Source organism: Mesoplodon densirostris, chromosome 8 (assembly GCF_025265405.1).
Source record: "Mesoplodon densirostris isolate mMesDen1 chromosome 8, mMesDen1 primary haplotype, whole genome shotgun sequence".
NCBI classification, from domain to species: domain Eukaryota; kingdom Metazoa; phylum Chordata; class Mammalia; order Artiodactyla; family Ziphiidae; genus Mesoplodon; species Mesoplodon densirostris.
In genome coordinates, this window is record NC_082668.1 from 61,534,925 (window position 1) to 61,558,301 (window position 23,377).

Below are 23,377 nucleotides of genomic sequence, written 5' to 3' on the forward strand. Positions count from 1 at the left end.
CTTTGAAGAGATGATAAATAAATTTATTTTGAATAATACCTTCAAGGTTAATTCTAAGCTGCTGAAAAACAAGACCCAAAGAATAATATTTGATGACAAACTGAAGGGACTATCCTGATGGTATGCCAGCATACCCACCCTTCACACAACTTTATTAAACATTTTATTAAGAAATTACATAAACATACGAAATGTGTTGTCGTCAAACTTTCAGATGGCAGAAATCTAGGAGACATAGCTAAAATGTGAAAAGACATGGTTATAAGGCAAGCATTCTCCACAATCTGGAGTGAGGGTTTGATAGAGAATGAACTTTAATAGGTACAAAAGGAAATAACAAGGTATATGATGTAAAGGAGATGAAATATAATAGCCCTTTCAGCACCAAACAAAACATTTTTTTTCTTTTTGCTGAGACCTGAGAGGAATTATTCTGAGAATCCTTTTAAAATAATAATCCCATTATCATTACTATATAGATACAATAATAAGTTTTATGTAAAATTCTATTATATTTTGTTAAGACATCTCGCATAAAAATGGATGACGAGTTGCTAAGGTAAGGGTCAAGAAAGACTTAGATATCTTCTCAAATTGGTCTGCTGACCATGAAAGGTCATTACACAGATCGAGGTTCTGATTTTTGAAAAGAATTTGGACTTTAGTAATTATTCTTTATTATTACACATTAAGAGCACAGTGATGTGATATAAACATTCAACTGGACAATGGGTAGGAAAAAAGTCATCAAAATTGACACCAAAACAGGAGAGGTGACAGATGCAGAATCACTGTAATTCTGTGCTTTTTTTCACCAATACTGTATGAAAAATTTCCTTTTGTTAAAAGGAATATGCATATGGTTCCAAATGAAGGTAGAAGAGATTCAAATTTCAATCATTCAGGTAACATATTTGAGGTAGGGAAAAAATACCCACAGTTACTACTACTTTTACTGAGTGAGATATTATTGGAATTGGGGAGAAAAAATAGAAGGAATAAGCTGTAAAGAGAAGCTAAGAGGAAACAAAAATGAAGAGATGGGAGGAAGGACACGAATAGTGAAGAAGAAAGACAGAGGAGTAAAAAACTGGAATTAAATTTCCTGGAAAAAGTAAAGAAAAAATTGTCTTACTCTATTCAAACTAAAGAATGTTTAATAGATTTATGAAGAAAATTGAGCTTTGTAGGTCTATGAATTAATGAAATTTATCAATCACTACATAAATGTGTTTTGGAGAACAGTTAAATCTGTTGAGGGTAAAACGGATACACAGAAAACTAAGATTTTCTTCTTTTCCAATGCTAATGAATAGAATGGATAATTCAGCAACAATGAGACAAATTTTGTTCCACTAAAGAGATGTGAGCAAACTTTCTTGTATCTTGATGAAAATGATTTAATAAAGAAATCAAATGTCTACAAGATTTCTATATATATATATGAGAAAATATTTTATTGAATTCATTATTTTAATAGAAACTTTTAAAACAGTTTCAGTTAACAGTAAACTGATACCTTTCTTAATTACAAATGAATTCTTTGTGTTATATAATTTCTCTCCTTTTAGGCATTGAAACTAACTTGGATGGAAACTGATCATTAAGAAAACATAAGCAATTTAGATGGTAAATTCTGAAAAATATAATTATACTCCATTGGTATTATTATGTGGACTATAGTCAGATTCTTGTTATTTGCAGAGGATGAAGTTCCTGTCCAGGGGAAAAGAAGTCTTATAAATAATCTCACCTAAGCCTCTACATTTAAGGTGTAGAAACAGCCTCAGAGAACTTATGTGACTTCCTCAAGTCACATTCATAGTTAATGACAAAATTTTGTTTAGGCACAGGATCTCTGACCCTAAAAGTTGGAATAATTGTGTGGAAATCTGATTTTCCCTGGGCCAGTCAGACTTGTGTCCAATTCACTGGTCTGACTTTACCTTTCTGACTCTCTGTTTTCTCATCTGTTAAATGGGAAGAATAAATAACAACCAGCATAATAATATCAATTCCACCTAATTTGAAGGTTTCTCTAAGGATTACAAGAAAGTGATGGACACATCTTAGGGCCTCAGTTAAATTTAATTATCTTGTCCTCTCTTCCTGTTCCCCCAGTTTCTACTTTTCTATCTTTTCTGACAATGGCCAGAAACGAATTCCACAAGTCAATCAAGACCATCTGTTCAAAATTCAAATGATAAATAAACAAATCTGAATATAGGTAAAGAGCCTGGGGGTACAATAGAATAAATTTAGGAAAACTTAAGTATCAGAATCTTGCAAATCTCTGTTGCTAGTTTTTGGTTACCTTTGATTATCCTTAATAGCCAAACCCTCATCCTCTTTTAGCCCAAATCTTTAGCAAAGACCATCCTTCAATATGGGCCCTCCACTAAACACCAAGATCTGATTACAAAATAAAAGGAAAACGATGGACCCCAAAAGAGACAAATGCATCATTACATTTCTCAAAAGGGTTGATCCTGTCTTCTCCAGGAATGATTTTCACTATAAATCCTTCACAAAATCCATTAAAGAAAAATTAATTCTCGAAGTTTATCAATGATTTCTCCACTTTACAAGTCTAATTACATTGGTTATAGTCAACTTCTGAGTCAGTTCACAATGTTTGACTTAAAATAGCTTTATATAGAACCCTCACTTTGGACACTCCTAAATGGGCTTTTATTCATCTGAAAAAAAATGAAAATAAAAATATATATGTAAATAATTAAGAAATATTATGGAAAATATATATCCAAATGGAGGTAAATATATCAAATCTAATCTAAATATACTAGATGAAAACAGCATATTCCTCTTCATATTTCTAAGTTAGCATAAATGTTTCATTGACTCAGTGTCAGAAAAAATATTTGCTTTCAGGAGGAGAGAAAGTTTAACTTAAACAGACCTATTATGTGTCAGATATGGTATAAATCATTTTGAGAATGTGGTCTTACTTAATCCTCTTAAATAAGTTTATGATAGATATTGCTCATTTTACACAAGAAAACTGAAGCATATGGACGTTCATACACTTAATATTATTATGTGGTCAGTAAATCATGAGGCCAAATTATTTACTGATCTTTACATTCTATCATACTACTAGTGTGATAACTACATATGTATTCATATGAGTATTCTGAGGATTTCTCTTCATTTTAGGTTCTGTAACTTTAATTAACTAGGTGATTTTCAAAAGCATTTATGAAGCCTGCTTATGCTATAGAGCGATGGCAGAATATTTAGTCTTGAAAATATGTTATCTTACATTTTAACGGAGTACAAACATTTAACAGAATATTAGGAACTGTGAATTTTTAAAAATATACCTTATAAACTGAAAAATACTGTAATAAAAATGAGTTTTAAAAGAAGCCCTAAAGGTGTTATTGGCAGGCAGTACAATAATGGTAGATTGGTTGCATTATTTTAGCTTTAAAGAAAGAGAAATGTAATACACTTACACACACAAACAGAATTCTATCACATTGCACCTAAAATATTGGGTTGACATTTCCAAGACTGCATTCCAAAGCTGAAGAAAAAAGTAAAGCCATCTTAATCCTTTATCTTTTGTCTTAAGTTCCTTATATACTCCAGATATAGTAACATTGGTTTTCCCTTCTCTGCCAGTGTTTAAGAATGTTTGCTTTAGAGAAAATCCCCTTAGAGACAGATCTGAACTGAGGTTTCCAATAGGAAATCTGTCACTGTGAACCTCTATTGTTTCCTGCTAAAATGCAGCACTTACTTAGGAAGGGATTAGTTGAATAATCTTACCTTTCCGTGACATGTGGCTACAGAGCCAAAGCCACTGGTTTTTATCCTAAAAGCCTCTAAATAAGAAAACTTGCCATTTTAAAATTAAATTGCATATACCATTAAGAAATAGTTTTGAAGGAAAATGACATTTCTTAAAACTATTTGTATTCACTTGGCAGATATTCACATACCAGGGACCATGCTCATCATGGTGTCATTTGTAGAACTATTTGTTCTACATTAAACAAAATATCATCTCCACCTCAGCAGGAGATCTTAGCACATAATTAAGTTGATCCTTTTCAGAAAGTTTGCAATGCTGTTGCCTATTTATTAATAAAAAAAGAAACCCATATCTAATAGGATTTAAAATCTTGTTAGTTTTTGAAATCCTTTAAAAAGATAGCTAATACTTTTCCTGAAGTATTCTCCAATGACCATCTTTCTTTTATATTAACTGTAGAAATCAACATCACTTCTGTATTCAAGGTTTAAAATATATTGCTTTTATCCCTAAAGACAGTTAAATCATATAGATTTACTTTCAGCTTCTTCTTTTACTTGCACAACTCAATTCCTGGCCCAGGGCCTAACATAATAAAAGTGAAATAAAAGAAAATAATATTAACCTTATCATTCAGATTTGATCAGTTTAAATAACATAAATAATCAGCATTTTCAGAATGTCAACTGCATGTAGCAGTGACATGTCTAATAAAAATGTGCCCTGGGTGAAGCAATGCCTGTATGGAGAAGGAATGAGTTCTCACCAAAGAACACAATGGGGATGCTTCCATTTCTCACCACAGCTCTCTGTCTTCTTTCTTGAGGTCTGACCTAGGCCCAGTAGAGAATCTGAGATTCTGCCTTTGCCCACATTTCCCCAGATTCTGGCTCCCACCCACTCGTGACTCTCCTGTCTTTCACTAAACTCTCCTCTAGTCTTTAAGGGATGGAGGCAGAAGCTGCACTGAGAATATAAATTACTGTAGTGGGCCTTGGTCCAGTTATAATAGTTGCAAATTCATGTTTGGCTGGTGGCCTTTCACCATAGACACTGATTCATTGGCCCTGAATAGCGCATGGGCTCCAGTGAGACACATTTGCACCAGGGCTGAATTTGTCTCCTTTTGTGTAAAGATCCACCACTCTCAGTATCTTCCTCACATAGAAAAATGTTCAGATTTTGAAATAACTCATCTCACCTGACCTTGCCTATGGACCAAAAACATATAAAATACAGACATGCTTAACAACTCAAAGGTATTTCACATCATTGCTACTCAAGGAGACATTTCTGGGTGCTAAATATAGGGCAAGAAGACAGGTTATAGGGTGACCATCCTCAAAAATAATGTGAAAGAAGGAGAAAATGCTCAGTCACTGATGATGTAGCCTTACTTACAAGCTTTATAATTTAGCCTGAGTACAGAGTCATGATTGGCATATTCCTAGAAAAGTTATCACCCTAGGGAATATACAATGAGTACTGTAGTCAGCTCCTCATCTCTACGTTTCTTCTATTTCCAAAAATCCCTTTAAAAACTGCCTATTTATCTATCTAAAATTCCAATAAAAATTATTATATAAGAACTTACAATATCTGCTCTCCAAGTACTTACACTTGATAAAAAAAAAAAAGTGCACTCCTTGTAGACCAAAAAAGGCAATATACTCTTAAAGTTCTATTAGAATAAAGTAACAGTATGGTAAGAATTCTGTCCCTGTTTAGAACTATATTCAGTGTCTCTGTGTTATTCCAAAATCATTACTTATGCCAACTTCTTCAGATATGTGGTAGTACTAACTAAGCATTAACATGGTGGTAGAGACCTGGAGAAATAAAATCTGATTAAAAAAACAGATTATGACTTAGTGGCTAGGACATTAATTTAGAAATGTCAGAGGAGGGCAAACACAGCACTGAAAGTTTATCAAAGAAGTTGTGCTTATATTAAAAAAAAAGATTTTTGGTTAAAGTAAGAGGCACCAGATTTACCCTCTACCTGAAACAACCAAAAAAAAAAAAAAAAAAGAGATAAGATATATGAAACAGTGGTTATCAAGACATTAAACATCAGGCAATAAAGTACAATGATCTCTGAGAGAAAAGAAACAAATGAGGTAAGCCCTAACAATCTGGGTTCTTATTGTCTAGAGAGAATTTCCAGGTGCAAGATGAGAAAGGGAAACACAGGGAAAATTCAGTGGACTCCATGAGTTGACAAGACTGAACTGAGAGTCCAAGATCATGCAAGTACTCAGGACAGCCATGGAGACGAAAATGCTGCACAGAATGTGAACCCTGGAGATTTACAGAGGATCTTCCTTGAGTATATAGCAGAAGATGATGCAATATGCACATATAAGGAAACTACCAGCTGTTAGCAAAAGAACCATCTGCAAAGATTATAAGGAGAGTATCTGCAGCTCACACAGGACCTGGAATGGTGCCTGTTCCCACTAGTAAAACTGGACAATCTTATAATGTACAGGACACTGGGTAGAATATTCAGAAGAGAATGGTGTCAGCTCAGTAGAAAAGAGTTAGTCCTAGAAAACAAAAACACTGCTCTGATTTCACCTAACAAATCATATTTTAAGAAAGATGATAGGCTCAAACAGATATTCACAGTCACCTAAAATGTAAATGGTCTAAAAACTCCAATTAAAAGGTAGAGATTATCAACTTGGAAAAAAATTCCCAATTCTGTGCTAACTCTAGGAAATACACTTTAAATATAAAGTCACAAATATGTTAGAAGTAAAAGAATAGAGAAAGATATACCATGCTAATAATAAACAAAAGAAACCAAGAGAGACTATAATAATATCAAAGTAGATTTCACAGCAAAGAATTTTACTAGGGATAAAGAAGTTTATTTCCTCATTACAAATGAAACATAACAATTCTAAGAGGCACTGATAACAACGTTTCAAAATATATGAAGCGAAAACTGGTAGAGGGCTTCCCTGGTGGCGCAGTGGTTGGGAGTCCGCCTGCTGATGCAGGGGACACGGGTTTGTGCCCTGGTCTGGGAGGATCCCGCATGCTGCGGAGTGGCTGGGCCCGTGAGCCATGGCCGGTGAGCCTGCGCATCTGGAGCCTGTGGTCCGCGGCAGGGGGAGGCCACAACAGTGAGGGGCCTGTGTACCACAAAAAACAAAACAAAACAAAACAAAACAAAAACCGGTAGAACTGCAAAGAAAAATTCAGAGTCAGAAATTTCATTACCCCTCTCACAGTAAATGATAGAATAAGTACACAAAAAATTAGTAAGGATATAGAAGACCTAAACAGCACTATCAACCAACTTGATCTAAGGATATGTATAGAGCACCCAACAACAGCAAAATATCCTTTCTTTTCAAAGGAACGTGAAATCTTTATCAAAATAGACTAAATCATGAACAATAAAAGATGTATCAATAAATTTTAAAGAATTCAAGTTAAGTAAAGAAGAAATTCAAATTATGAAAAGTATGTATTCCAGCCACCAATGGAATTAAATTATAAACAAAAATATCTAGAATATCCCCAGTTACTTGGACACTAAATAACACATTTCTAAATAACCCATAGGTTGAAGAAGAAATAAAAAGTGAAGTTAAAATGTACAAGTTAGAAATGAATAAAAATACAACATATAAAAATGTGTGGGATGGTGCTAAAGCAGTATTTAGGTGCACATTAAAAAATGAAACACCTATATTATAAGAGAAGAAAGGTTTCAAATCAGTGACCTCAGCTTACACAATAATAAACTAGAACAAGAAGAGCAAATTGAACCTAGAGTAAGGAGAATAAGAGAATGAAAGGACAAGGCATAGACTACGAAAATATATTTGCAAAACATTTATCCAAAAAATAACTTGGATTCAGAATATATAAGAATTTGCAGAATTCAATAATATAAAAACAAACAATCCAATAAAAACATGAGAAAATTATTTGAATACATACTTCACCAAGGAAGATATACAGACAGCAAATATGCATGTGAAATGATGTTCAATATCATTAATCATTAATGAAATGCAAATTAAAACCACAATGAGATACCATTACAAATCTATTAGAATGACTAAAATTTAAAAGTATCAAGTATTGGCAAGGATGTAGAGGAACCTGGAATTCTCCAATACTGCCAGTGGGAATGGTAAAATAGCACAACCACTTTGGAAAAGAGTTTGATACTTTCTTAAAACGTTTCTTAAAAAGTTAAGCATATGCTTATCATGTGAACTAGAAAAGAAAGCATGTATCCATACCAAGACTAATACAAGAATGTTCATAGCAACTTGATTTGCAATAGTCTAAAACTTGAATCAGGGGATTAAGAGGTACAAACTATTAGATAGATATAAAATAAGCTACAAGAATGTATTGTACAACATGGGGCATATAGCAAATATTTTATAATAACTATAAATAGAATATAACCTTTAAAATTGTGAATCACTATATTGCATACCTGTAATTTATATAATATTGTACATCAACTATACTTCAATTAAAAAAAACCCTTGAACTGACCCAAATGATCATAAACGGGTAAACAGATAAAAAATATTATATTTATCCATACAATAGAATTCTTCACAGCAATATAAAGGAATGAACATTCAATACAACCATCAACATGGATAATCTCAAAATAATTAAGCTGAGTGAAATAAGCCAGAAAAAGTTAATACATACTGTATGACTCCAGTTCTATGCAAATGTACACTAATCTACAGGGGCTGAAAGCAGGTAATAGAGGCAAGGCAGGAAGTGGGGTGAGGGAGAGGTATTGCAAAGGGAAACAAATTTCTAGGGGTGATAAACATGTTCATTATCTTGATTGTGGTGAGGATTTAATCACCTGTTTAACCTGTTAAACCTTATCAAACTGTCCATTTTAAATATATGCAGTTTATTGTATGCCAATTATACTTCAATAAAGCTGTTAAACAAACAGGACTCACAGGGACGTGTAGTGAATATACAGAATTGTGAATCTAAGATTTCCTGGATACCATATAATATGTACCTGAAGATTCATACTAGTCATATTCTCTTTAACATTTATTAATACACTAGGCATTGTTCTCTTAAGTCACCAACTCTCTGATATTAACTCTACGTTTTATTTTTTCCTCTTCTGACAAAAAAAGCAAGATTTCACAGAACCATTTTATTGTCATAAAATTTCATAGTATTTATTTAAATCTTTTATTTGTTCCCTTCTGTCTCCATTACAGAATGTGTAATTGTTTTAGCCTATGTCAATACTAAATATGTAGCAAAAAGTTCTGAAAAAAGGGACAAAAAATATTTTCTGTGGGTCTATTATGTACTTATACATCTACTAGGTACTCATATACCTTTATTTCTTTTAACCCTCTCATCAGCTTTCTAAGGACAAAAGTATTATATCTGTTTACAAATGAGGAAATAGTAGAGACCTGAAGAATCTATCCACTTAACGAATTTTGAAATCAAGAATGGAGCTCTGTTGCTAGTAACACCAGAGTTTTAGGCTCTTTTCAGAAAGCTGCCTGATTGTACTGCCATAGCACACTTTCTTCCGACAGAGAGGAGGCACATCTCACTGTACAAGTTTGACAGAACATGTCAGTGATTCTCTATATTGAAATTCCCTTACAATTTTAGCCAATTTTGTACACTAATCAAGCCCCAACTATTGAATTGATCAGGAGGAAAAGCAGTTCTTCACAAATATGAAATAAAATACATATAAACTCAAAGAAAGAAAACTAGATTCCCAAAGTTCAGGTTTAGGGGAGAAAGGTATTATATTCAGTTGAACCAAATAAAATCTGTATTTTTAAAATTTCCTTCCTTCACTCGTTCCTAAAATGTTTATCTGTGCCAGATTCTGTACTAGGTACTGGATATATTAGGGATTAGAAAGATACATAGGGCCTTCTTGGTGGTGCAGTGGTTGAGAGTCCGCCTGCCGATGCAGGGGATACGGGTTCGTGCCCCGGTCCGGGAGGATCCCATATGCCGCAGAGCGGCTGGGCCCGTGAGCCATGGCCGCTGAGCCTGCGCATCCGGAGCCTGTGCTCCGCAACGGGAGAGGCCACAACAGTGAGAGGCCCGCATACCGCAAAAAAAAAAAAAAAAAAAAAAGAAAGAAAGATACATAGATCAAGCCCTCCTGGAATTTATAATTTGGCAAGGGAGATAGTAGACTTCATTAGAACCTTTAAAAATGCAATAACATAGAAGCAGTATTAGAATACAAGAGTGGGCATACAGCAATGGAGAACAGGAGATACTCAGCACATATATAACTAAAAATGCTGCATACTGTTCCATAGATCTTACCCAAAGCATAGGACTTGGGAAGGTTTCAGGAGAGAGATATACAGCTGATGAATAGAATGGTAAATAGAACACATGCAGAGAGATTAAAGAAAATGAAATTATTTTGGCCTGAAGAAGGATGTAAAAAAACTTGAGTCCTTAAACAAAGGACTTTAACCCAATGCATAACGTTTGGTTATTCAATATTTCCACTGGAAATATTTTAAAAGGAAAAAAAATAGGCTTAATTTATAGTGTGATTCTAGCATATTACCTAGACAAAGAGAAGTATTTTTGTTGTTTGTGTGATTAGGAATGGTACATGTGGCCCTAGTAAAGTAGGTGAAAACCAGAGGACCTCTAATGATCCTTTTCCTTTGAAGATTCTATGAACATCATAACAATATACGCACTCTAGATGAAACTGCGTGGACTTGACGCTTTCAGCTCCATCCTTTATTGTGGTTTAGAAATGCATTCCATGTTAATTCAGCAGCATGGTTAGTGAACACTTTCCATCTGTCAGTAAGATGCTGAAAATTACTAAGTCACAGCATTGAGCCAAAAAAATGAAACTGGGTGGATGAATAATTTTGTACTATAAAGAAGTAGTAAATTCCAGCTGTGAAAACCAAATAGCGCAAAGAAAGCTCTGGGATTTAAGACTGGTACTGCCATCCCATTACCCCACTTCTGATAGTGTTTGAAAAAGAGTCATACCTTTAGTCAATTTACTTTTGTCTTAACTGTTCCAAACTAGAGATTTTAGCATGTTCATTTCTTGCATTTGTTTCAGTGCCAAAAAATACAGCATGTAGTGCCAAGACTTTTTTCCAGAAAAGAATCTAGATAATTCATGCCCAGTGATTAATTACCAAATTTCATAAAATAAGAAAAAAATGCTTTCTTATATTAAAGTTTTCAAAAAATCGGAACAAAGCACAGTGTCAATAACCTTCACTTCTGCATGGTGAAAGTTTTCACAAGTATACTAAGAGTAATACTAGCATGAGCAAATATTCTCCTCAGTACTCACTTGTATTTTAATCTATTTTAATAATAGTTTAGTCATCCAAAATTAATAACCATTGATAACAATAATTCTAGAATTCATTTTATCTATTAATAGATCCTCTGTATTACTTACGCTTCATTTAGATTGTTAGAGACTTTTGAATAAGAATATAATGAAGATACCATTTTTAAAAGCACTGTTGCAGTTCCTTAAATGACTTGCATTATGCATAGAGTTAGACTCTGAGGAATGTCACCATTTCCTGAAAATACTCTTTGTACGTACCTACAGCAATTTCATGTATTTATAAAAGCTTCAGGAAGGAGAAAATGCATGATCTAAAAAATAAATCTATATACATGTTCATTCATTCTGTTAATCAAGTGGAGGACAACATTTTCAAACGTGTGACCTGGCAAGCTGTGGATCACGTACCAGATGGCTCTAACCGTGAATAAGCAGGGTGTTACATAGTATTGACTGGCTGCTGAGAAGGTTATCCCCTGTTCAGTTCTCTTTCATTTTTTCTAGTTGCTTCATTATGAAAAGTTTGGTCATGGGAAAATAGGGCTTTGCTCAACACTCACTAATCTCCCTTTTTAACAAAGAGAGAATTGGATTTTGTTAGGCTAGTGTCAAACTAGAATTGTGTCAAACTAGAATTTAATGACATTGTTTTGCTTTCAAATTGACTATAGACAAGGCATCCCTTTATTGTCACTCCTATGCCCATTCACTATTAGTGACAATGTTATTAAAAAAATTCTATTTAAGTATGCATTTTTTTCTGATGACATTTATCCATTCCTATTTGTCTAGGATCATTTGTATCTGCATCTTAATTCCTTGCCTTACTGCAAATTTAAGCCAGGTCAAGGAAGCTCTACTGAGTAATGGTTAAGTGCATGGGGCTGAAGACATCTCCTGTGGAACCAAATTCTGCTTACTCATTTTCTACCTGGGTAATCCTGGGAAAATTACTTACACTCTTTGAGCCTTATATCCTTACTTATAAAATAGGAATAATGATAGTTATACTCTCTCACATAACATCCTCTCTCGTAGGATTGTTGTGAGGATTAAGTGATATAATCCACACATAATTCACACAAAAAATTTAGCACAATGCCTAGCATGATGAGCTTTCAAAACTATCCTTATTATTAGACTTTGAATTCCCTGAGTATATACAATGGCTTACTTAACATTTTCAGTAGATGTTTATTAATTTTTAAAATAAATGAATGTTATAAAGATACAAAAATCAAGCTTAGTTCTACAAGTAAAATATTAAAAAGGAAACAAGTAATACAATCTGGGCCCAAGGTATGTCGTAGGATGAACTGATTGTATCCAGAGATTTTAAAAGTCCTGGTGCTTTCCTCTGCAAAGAACAAGGGTGCTGATATGAGAGCCCCTTGAAATGCAGCCTTGTGCATAATTTTCAAATTCCCTATTGGTAATACCAATATCCATTGGTAATATCTCTTGGTAATACCAGGCTTTTAAATTACATGTTCCCAATAATAATTTTAAGAAATATTGATATTGGCAGCTCCGCAGCACTGGACAGCAGGAAGCTTATCCTGCCTACTGATGAAGCAACAAAAGTTTCAGGCTTCCTAACTGACATTTACAGGGTGCCTTCAAGTAGTGAGCGTCGTGTGAGGATCTAGAAAGCATGATGAACAAGACAAACACAAAATCAGGAGACAGAAAGAAATCGACTACGAGAAAATGGCACTATTTTGTAGCAACTCAATCATTAGTATCTGGTCATATCTGAGAAGTAGCTATGGAGGAATAACTTTCTAATCTTTCTTGCTGAAACTGGATTGGGAGCTGTGTTGTGGAGGAAGGTGTGCTCATCACTGGCCTCCCCAGAGCCTACCCATCCTCCATATGGAGCCCTACCTCCCACAGAGTCTACCTTGACCTCTGCAACCACAGTCACTGAAGCCTAGTCATGGACTAGTACAGGATGTGCCACGTCTTTATCCATGATCAGCTTACGGGTCCTATTTCTCTAAACAGATTGTAAGCCCTTTACAGGAACAAATTAGGCATTATGTATTCCTCCTTAACATATAAACACAGCATATGTTCAAGTGATATTTCCTAAATTAAAGAGTGGAACTGGGATAATCTTGCTTTGAGAAGAGAAAATTGAGAGGGAACATAAGGATGTTAAGAGTATTTCTCAAGTGCAGGGAGGATTCTTTATATGAAGTGTATGTGCATACAGTCTGCAAGTTAGGAAAGTTTCTTAAACGATATGCTTTATTTCTCCATTTGTAAACTGCAGCTACTAATAGGGTTATTAAAAATTACATGGGTTAATACATATTAAGTGCTTAGAAGATGATCTGGGACATAATGATTGCTCGAATAAATAACAGCTGTTATTATTAAGCATGCACTTTCATGTACATGATGGTGAGCTTTCTACTGAGAAACTTGGCTTAAAACAGCAGCATCAGGGAAATAGTTATGAGACACTGGAATAGATAGTCAAAGAAACTGACAACACTGCTCTAAATCTACTTTAAAAAAAAAAAAACAAGTAAGGCCTTCCGTGGTGGTGCAGTGGTTAATAATCCTCCTGCCAATGCAGGGGACACGGGTTCTAGCCCTGGCCCAGGAAGATCCCACATGCCGCAGAGCAACTAAGCCCGTGCGCCACAACTACTGAGCCTGCGCTCTAGAGCCCGTGAGCCACAACTACTGAGCCCTTGTGCCACAACTACTGAAGCCCACGCACCTAGAGCCCGTGCTCTGCAACAAGAGAAGCTACCCCGATGAGAAGTCCACTCACCGCAATGAAGAGTAGCCCCTGCTCGCTGCAACTAGAGAAAGCCTGCGCACAGCAACAAAGACCCAACGTAGCCAAAAATAAATAAATAATATATATATATATATATATATATATATATATTACTTTAAAAAAAAAAGTAAGAAAGATCCCTCTCTGTCTGAGGGAAGGATGGAATAAATGCTTCAAGTGAAAAAAAAAAGAAATATTAACAAATCTGATCTGCAATTACCTCTATTTGGATATTATGAAATGGACATGGTAAATCCAGACAGAAAAAAAAAATTTTGTTCATATTTTAAGTGATTGATTCTCAATTTTCTTCCGACTCAGTAAAATGTTCTTTATTTAAAAAGAACTGGCTGAATTGTCAGGGTACTGAGTTCATAAAATGATTTATAATTACTAGAGGTAGTTTCCTGTACCTCTGTGATTCCCTGATAGTTACCCAGTGAGATTTTTACTGCTCATTGTCTCTTTATACCAAGAATCTTGTGGTTTTAAACATTAAAAGACCAAACTGAAGATCTGAGAATCTGAAAGATTCTCTTCTTGAAGCAGTAATTATCATGGGACTGGGGATACGCTCATTCCAAGAACTCTAAGTTCATCCAAAGAACTTCTAGGATAGGAATCCATAAAGTAACATAACACCTCACCATCTATGAATAGTTTCTAGAAACAGAAATATCCATATGAGGCATCTAGCTTACTGATACACAGATATAATTGTTAAGAGACATAGCTGTATGACCTTTTATAGAAAAACATGATTAAGTGGAATTAAGTAATATATTGAATTTTCTGAGTACATTTTGTTTTTAGGATTCAGAAGTTAATTACAAAGAAGACTAAAATATAAACAGATTCGATATTTGATTTTTTAATGTAATATAAGAATATTCAAAATGTGGATCTATAGCTATATATGCTATTAAGTAATATGAAATTTTTGCCAGTACTGTTTACTTGGTGATAGAAAAAAATTAGATTAATACTTTAGAAATGTCTTCAACAAGTTGAAACAGGTTAGATGTTACTCTTTCAATAGCTTAATTAATTAAAGCTATATAGCAGTTTATAAAAAGTAAGTTTCCAGCATTGTGATATGGATTTTTTTATTGAGTCAGCCACTCAATATTTAATACTCAGTATTTAACACTAATTGTCAATACACTCAATTCCTGAATGATTGATTTTAATGAACTAAAACAAAATACCATACATTTACTTTAACATTAATATTTGATATTAGTATTTACAGCAAAATGGTTACTATAATATTATTGCAGGTATACACATATTCTGTAACTTTTTATTAATTTAAGGTTAAATATAAATATATGAACTTACATTAGAAATCTTGAGTAAGATAAGACAATTCACGTAACCCAAATACCATTAATCAAAAATATTATTTGAAAACATATTAGATTTACTTGAACTTTAATAAATAGTATCAGTTTATATTCTGCTTTTTTTTCAAATATTAGTCAAAACCCAGTAACTGTGTCAAAAGGGAAATATTTATATGCTGGAGGTTTGTCTCTTTCTTACAACATAGAATTTTGAAGGGAAGTGTTATACTCATGTGGATAATATGATCCATAGGAATGAGAAATCTCAGTCACAGGGTAGATCCACTCTCTATTTTATCTCTCTAGCCCTTAAATAATATTTTTCATGTCAGTTCTGCTTTGGGTCAAAGGAAACTCATCATGAAGAATTTCTGTTCATATTCCTTTAAAAATACCTCTCAAGAATTTTGGATTTGAAAAATAAAAATATTAATTAGAAGGTTAAGATTTTAAATGGAAATAAAAATAAGTAATAATTTACTCTGGCATCCATAACCCAGCAAGAGGTAACAGAGTTTACTGTTTCACATTAAACCCTATGTCACCTCTCTTTCCACTCCCATTATTTCCCACATGAACTCCGAACAAGGAACCATATATGAACAGTGGCCTGATGACATAAAAAATCTAACCCAGAGGCTTTGCAGCCCAGGCATTGAATCTAACACTGACTGGAGAATAAGCATGGTTATCAGAATCATCATCTATGCCACATCTGTCCCCTACATACACATCACAAAGCTAATAAATGTTACAGTCACAACTCTACAATAGGTTAGTTTTTACGCATTACTATATTTTGTCCTGAAATGTTAATGGCTGAAAATGGATAGTCTTTTTGTAAACAAAGTCTGATACCACTTAGATCCTCAAACTGATCTTAACATATAAGCACAAATCTAAGTTTTCTTAAAGGAATAAACAAAAGTACCTTCTACATAGAGGTGCATTATCAGGTGTTGCTGTTGAGAAGAGGCAATCCAATCTTTCATTTTACCTACTTTCATTCATTAATATACAGTATAATCCTATATACATGGTACTAAACAACATTAAATAACACCTGAAAATATAAATGACAGAATATCCTCTAAGGAAATTGCCAGCCCAAAAGATATGTGAACAGAATCTTATAAACTAAAAGAAATACACATATCTTTGTTCTAAAAGTAGGTAAAAGGAGGCAAATTTTTAAAGTTCTACATTTCATACTTTTTTTTAATACAGCATCTAATATGTAGGCTTCCTATGTACTGCTGTAAATCTGTTATTGTAGGGATTTAAATGTTTTAAGAGATATCTTAGACCAAATGCTAAAGTCTATTAAAAATGGTACAGGTATATAATTGTGTAACTTTCTGTGCAAGTCCTTGTGTTTGAAATATCTTATAATTTAATATGTATTACACTTGCTTTAACTTAAAAAATATTTTTTTTTCTTATATTCTCATAGCTTGAGTAACCCAATTCAAATTTCCTCATCAGACATTTAAGGGAGAATAAAAGCAAGCATTGACGGGTTCTGTCTTTTGGTTTGAGTGTGTTCAGTGTCATGCTTGAAATCCAGGCTGTGGAAAGTACAAAGCTACTGTAGGAAGCTCAAGTTCCTTTCACAAGCCCCAGCTAGTGTGATTATAATGACTGCATTAAGTAAAAATAATTAGTCAAGGAGCAGGTTGGTTATAAATCAAGACTGTTCAAAAGCAGCAAATTACTCTGAACCAGCGTGAAAGCAAGACTGTCTTTGATAACACAGAAATGATGTAGGAGAAGAAAGCAGGAAGTGAGACCACAGGGAGGAGCGATGTGGCAGCACAAACAGCTGATTCTAGAGAGTGGAGTGGTGAGTTCATAGTTGACCAGGAAAGCCCAGGCATAAAACTGATGAAAAGAATGTTTCATAGGGATCTAGGGCACTGAGAATCTAAACTATAAAACAGGGAGAGAGAACATAATGGAAAGACATATTCTGGTATCATCTTATGAGAGTCAAATTGTAGAAAAGTTTCAACTCTGTTACAAATAATTATGAATCTAGTACAGATCCATCAAATCCCTAAATGCTCATTTCATTCCTAAAATAGAAAATGGCAGGCAGAAGGTGAAGAAAGTTTGAAACTGAGATTCTTAATGAAAAGCCCAGAGCTGTCACAGTTGGAGTAGTCTACTGATTGTGGTCAGGCATTCAAATGTGGCGCTGGCCCAATATTGTAATAAACAGTGTAACAGCCTTCCAAGAGTAGTTAACATCAATAGTCTAGTAGAAGTGTGTACATCTACGTTTTAGGAAGCTTTCTTTTATTTGGGCATAGAGTGAGGAAAGAATAAACAACCTCAGGCAAAAAGAAATAATTTTATAATAACTATTAACAACTCATAAAACAAAGTTAAAACTACAATCTTCCTTGGTATCCACAGGGGATTGGTTCCAGGATGCCTATGGATACCAAAATCCATGGATGCTCAAGTCCCTTAGACAAAATAGCTTAGTACAGTCGGCCTTTCCACATCTGCTGATGTGGAACCTGTGGATAAGACAGGCCCACTGTATCTTGCTGCAACTCTGAAGGTAGCATAGATTTAAATCTATATTTATACAAAAATAGAATTAAAAGGTGTTTTAAAATATTTTTCAATTTAAATCCAAACGTGCCAAAGGTAGCTTTCAGGGACTCAAATACAACCATCTCAAAATCTAGCCATAATAAGATGGGAAACTATGCAGTTAATTTAATTTTTAAATTCAAAGTCTCACCACGACTAGATTACTGGACAAAGACTCTTAAACTATATTTAATCTACATCTATTCAAAGTGATTTCAAAGCCTCCTTATGCTAACCTGGAAATGATTACCATACAATTTTTTACAAATATTGAGCACTAGCTGTTAAATTTGCAAGTACTTGTAAGATCTCAAAAGTTACACTGGGCTGATTGCAATAAACATGTGATATTTTGGTAAATATAAAAATCAAATAATTTTTAAAATATTTGCACATTACTGGTTATTTAGTTCCCTATAGTACATGTGTACTTTGTTTGTGTTAAGTTACTGTGCTCTGTTTTGTTGGGCTTTTCTATAGTGACTGTCTGTCTCTCCCTCTCCTTTGCACGTGTGCTTCTACATTGGTTTTATTTACACAATTTAAAGCAAAACAAACCAAACTGTTTAATTTAGGTCAAGGTAAAACAAACTATAATCCTGGAACTTTAGAACTGACAGAAAACAATCAGATATAAAACTACAGATAAATACAAATACTGGTGCTGAAAAATAAGATGTAAGGGCTAGGTGAACTCCAAGAGTAAAAAAAGAATCTCCCCCTAAACTGAGCACTGGGCTAAGAAAGTACAGAAGGCAACTGAAATAAAAATGGGTTGCAAATGGAGGTTTTGCAACAATGAATGGGCCAGTGTCTCAACAGCATTTAATGCAAGTCTACACTACAACCTGCTAGGCCACTTGACATGTGAAATAGTGAAACACATCCCTTCTTCTAGACAAGGCCCATTCTCACCCACAAAGAAACATGTAACTCAGATTCAAATAATAAGGGCTTGGCTTGATAGGGTTAATCTTTAAGGAGTGTTATGTTTCTTTCCCACTCAATAAAGCATCAAATGAGGAACTATCCCACAAGGGTGTTAACAGAATTAGCAAAAATACATGGCATTTCTATATGTATTGAAGACAGAAGAAAGGGGAAAGAGGTGGTCTTTTAGCTCCTTCAAAAATAAGGATTGACAAATGCCATGCTAAAATATGATGTGGAAGAAGTTTCTTTAAATTAAATTAGCACCTGCCCACAGTAACATTTTAGAGTGGGTTTAAGATAAATTAAATGGTAACCCTTATTCATCCTTTCCCCCATTTTCTGTATGTATGTATATATTTGTATACTGGTCTGGAACTTAAAGCAATAATTGTGGCTACGAGAATTCTATATAACTTTATAACAGAAAATATTTAAATATTTTCTTTTTAAATAGAAAAAATGATGTGGATTCATGCTATGGTCATAGAGCAGAGGCTTTGGTGTCAAATAACTCTGGATTCAAGTTCCAGTTATGCCACTTGTTAGCTGTAGGATTTGGGGTAATTTACTCCTTGGATCTCATTTTCCTCAACCATAAAATAGGGATAATAAGAAGATTAAATGAAGTAATCGCTATAAAGCCTTTAACGCATTTATTGGGCCATATGGTAAACACCACATAAATATTAGGCATTATTCTTATTATGATGATTAATAATTATCAGTTTGAACAATGTAACATACCAAAACAGATAAATCACATCAAAGTGAGGAGGAAGAAGAGTAAAATAGAGAAAAAAAACATTTCATCCAAGAAATTTTTCTGATAGCTAATATAAGTCATTATTCCATGTTGCTTTGGTAAACAAAAATACAAAAGACAAGAGAGCAAAATAGGCAGTAATATAAACTCATCTGCAAAAGTCCTTGATAAGTGTTATGGACAAATTGGTGATGGATGTAGTTTGATGCCTTGTGAATTGATTATGAAGGTCAATTCCACAAAGTGAGAAATGGTGGTTTTATGATCCTATAAAGTGATAAGCCATACTGATTGCATGTCCTGAAGACACAGTTATATGGAGATAGTATTAGAAAAAAAACTCTTAATGACATACTGTTGCCTGTGATTATACATATAGCTCATGAATATTGTTCAATATAATGGAATTTCAAAGAACCTAAATGATTTTCATCATTTTGATTTCTCCCAGAAGAGTTAAATAACAGTACGGTGGAATCTAGCAAATGCATTTAACACAATGTTTTTTCTAAGAAGTCTGAAGTTTCTGTCCTTAGTTTGGACAAACTCTGTCTTTTCTAATCAATTACTAGATTAAATACTTTTTTGCTTCCCCAACAATGCCAAGTTTGGTGCAGTCACCTAAAAAATAGCCTCAATTAATGCTTCATAAATGTTGATAAAAATGAGTTACACATGACAACTATTACTTTATTTCTGTTTCACTGTTGACATATTCAGGATAGAATCAAATGCATTAAACAAAAATGAACACATATGTTCTCCATTTCTGCAATGTTAAGTAATAATAACTGTAAATAAAATAACTGATCTTAAGTGAAAATATTAATGTTTCAGAAACATGCTAACTTAAATGATTGCTGTCATCTACTAAAACAGAACAGATGCCTTTGTTATCTTTTTTCTTTTTCCCCACCATGTTTAAGAATGAACAATAACCATTGGATAAATGAACAATCATATGTATTTAAGGAGAAAAATGAAGCCGAGAACAATATGAAAATAATGTTTTATTGTTTCTATTCATATGTATTTAAGGAGAAAAATGAAGCCTAGAACAATATGAAAATAATGTTTTATTGTTTCTATTCATTAAATGTTAATAGCATGTGCATACGCTAACGTAAGAAGACAGTTTTATCTTACCTTTCAGATCTGTCTTTTTAGAAACAGTTTTGACTTATGCTAAAGCAATACTTAACCCTTCTGCCTTACCCCTCCATGCTTATTCTAAAATAGCTAACCTGAGGTTATTGACTCTGGGGGCACAGAGAAAAAACTTTCGCATGTTAGACCCTAGTTGTATCAGAATTGTGTTCAAATTCATTTCACTATGGCCATCTCAGATGATGATACAAATGCACGAGGTAGGATCCACTGTCACAAAACACTCACCGCAGTTGGCCTCATCTGATGCGTCTGCACAGTCTGGATCCTCATCGCAAACCCACAGCTTGGAAATGCAATGTTTGGTAGTTTTACACTGGAAATAGTCTGGAGAGCAGCTGTTTTCGGCTTAAGGGGAAAGCATCTATTATTAAAATGTAGCTTTGGACAAGAATAGACATTCTAATTAAAAAACAAATAAATTTTTAAGTTAATCAATTGAAAATGTATCATCTTTTAATTAATAAGACCCTGAAGGTGATAAATCTTAACTTTTAATTATCTATAGTGTATTCCTATTACCCGTTCCAGTATAAATAAATGAACATATTTCTGCAAATGATGCATTTGATAAAAATCAGAGTTTTCAAAACCACCCCACCTTGATTAGGTATCTTGAAACTAATTAAAAACTAAAGGATTCAGGGTCTTTCAAAATAATTTTTTTCAGATAAATAAGTTTAAGAATTTATACATAGGCATTTTTGTAAATAGAAAATGACTAAAATCAGAAGATATTAGTGAATGAGAAAAAGAAAGGCACAGAATTTATCAAAACCTCTAGCTGTGTTGAGATTTTCAGGGAAGAGGTGAACATCTGACTCAAACTATAAACTGCTTCACAAATCTTAAGTCAGTTTAATGGATCAGCTTCTAGAATGGATAACCATAAAGAACTGGTACTGACTTTATTCTGAATGTACCATCTTAATCAAATTGCTGGATGACTGCACATTATTTACTAATAAAAGTTTTAGAGAAATAAAATAAAACTTCAGCAAGACAGAAATGTTGACAGCAGTTATGTTGAAAGCTTCAACTTGACAGGCACTCTATGGTTCAGATCCTGTGTGTGTATGTACGTGTATGTGTGTATGTGCCTGCCTGCCTACGTGCATGTATGTATATGATGTAAACTGTTCCGCCTCCCATTTTATATATATTTATTTTTCATGGGAGATTGAAATAAGAGGTGAACAGAATTAAAATTATTTTACAATTGTCTTTTGAAGTAGCTTGTTAAGATACATTAGAAGGAGTATTATAGTTTTTAACAAGTGATTTTGTTAGGTTATTTTGTCAAGATTTTTATTTCTTATCATACATTCAATATGTTATTATTAAGGAAAAAAATCTCTAATTAAAATGGAGTTGATTTCAAGTAACTAATTAAATCAACAGAAGAAAATTAACTGCAGCTATTTCATATGGTAAAAAAAAAAATCTATATTTTTTAAAAAAGCATCATAATCACCTGTAATTTGTTTTTGCTGCTTCTCTTAAGGATGATGTCGATGAATGCATGTTTTTTCATGTTTGTAATAATCTCCAGGTAGCTTTTAAGTAAAGATCACCCATGTTTTAATTTTCTATATATTTTTATACAGAGTTTCTTAACCATCCCAATAGACATCTAGTTGGAATTATTTGCCCATCATTGCAGTTATATTTTCCACACTGTATAAATTTATGGTGAACAATAATAATCTTTAGACCAATTTCAGTTGGGAGTCAGAGGTCAGAGTGAACAGTTGGAGGTGACTTACGACAGTCCCTTTCATCTTCCTCATCCCCACAGTCATCCTGCCCATTGCATCTGAGGTTTACTGGGATGCATTTCTGGTTCTTGTTACACTTGAACTGACCTGAGAGGCAGACATGTGTGTCTAAAAGAGAGAACAAAAAATGTGGGCTAAAGCCTGTGTCTGAATTTAAATCAGTGCAAACATAATCAGTTAAGAATTAGATTCGTGTTCCTTTGTTAAGAATGTAATCACCTACCACAGTTGAGTTCATCAGAATTGTCCCCACAGTCATTCTCTCCATCACAGATGAAAGCAGGCAGAGCACAGAGCCCAGTTCCACACTGAAATCGGCCTGGCTGACATTTAAATTCCGCTAGAGAAGGAAACATATAGATATCGTGGAATGACAATCTTAGCTCATGACTTCTTAAACAGAGCTTTTCTGACATTCAACATATTTATTGTATTATTATATTAAACATATCCTAGAGCACAATGTGAATGTCTCACATGCAGAGAGCTATTAGTTTCAGATGTGCAGTTAAGCTTTGAGCAGCTCAGATGGCCTCCAGATTAGATTTTATAAACTAACAGTAAGAAGAAAGATATTAACAACATATAAATATAAATATATATATTTAAAACATTTAAATTTCTCCTCATTTCAAAGACATGGTATTGAGAGGTTAAGTGGCAGAGCACAATTCATTGTAATTTTTTAAAAAAGTTATTCCAATATCACTTAAAAAATTATTTCTTTGATCACTTTGCTGCCTGTAATGTATTAAGAGAGAAACATCTGCCCTCAATACATACTCCCCAGCATTCCTTAAAGCAAATACTTTCTATAACTATCACATTTTAAATCAGAATTATTGATATTT

At 33.7% G+C, this 23,377-nt stretch overlaps 1 protein-coding gene across 1 annotated transcript in view; it reads right to left on the bottom strand.

Annotated features, from left to right (window-relative positions):
• LRP1B (LDL receptor related protein 1B) overlaps positions 1-23,377 on the bottom strand; it is a 1,545,691-nt gene that overhangs the window by 181,640 nt on the left and 1,340,674 nt on the right. The window contains exons 64-66 of the mRNA XM_060105953.1: positions 22,750-22,866; positions 22,515-22,634; positions 20,977-21,096 (exon numbers count right to left, since the gene is read on the bottom strand). Of these exons, the coding sequence (XP_059961936.1) occupies positions 20,977-21,096; positions 22,515-22,634; positions 22,750-22,866 (357 nt within the window). The remainder of the gene's footprint in view (positions 1-20,976; positions 21,097-22,514; positions 22,635-22,749; positions 22,867-23,377) is intronic.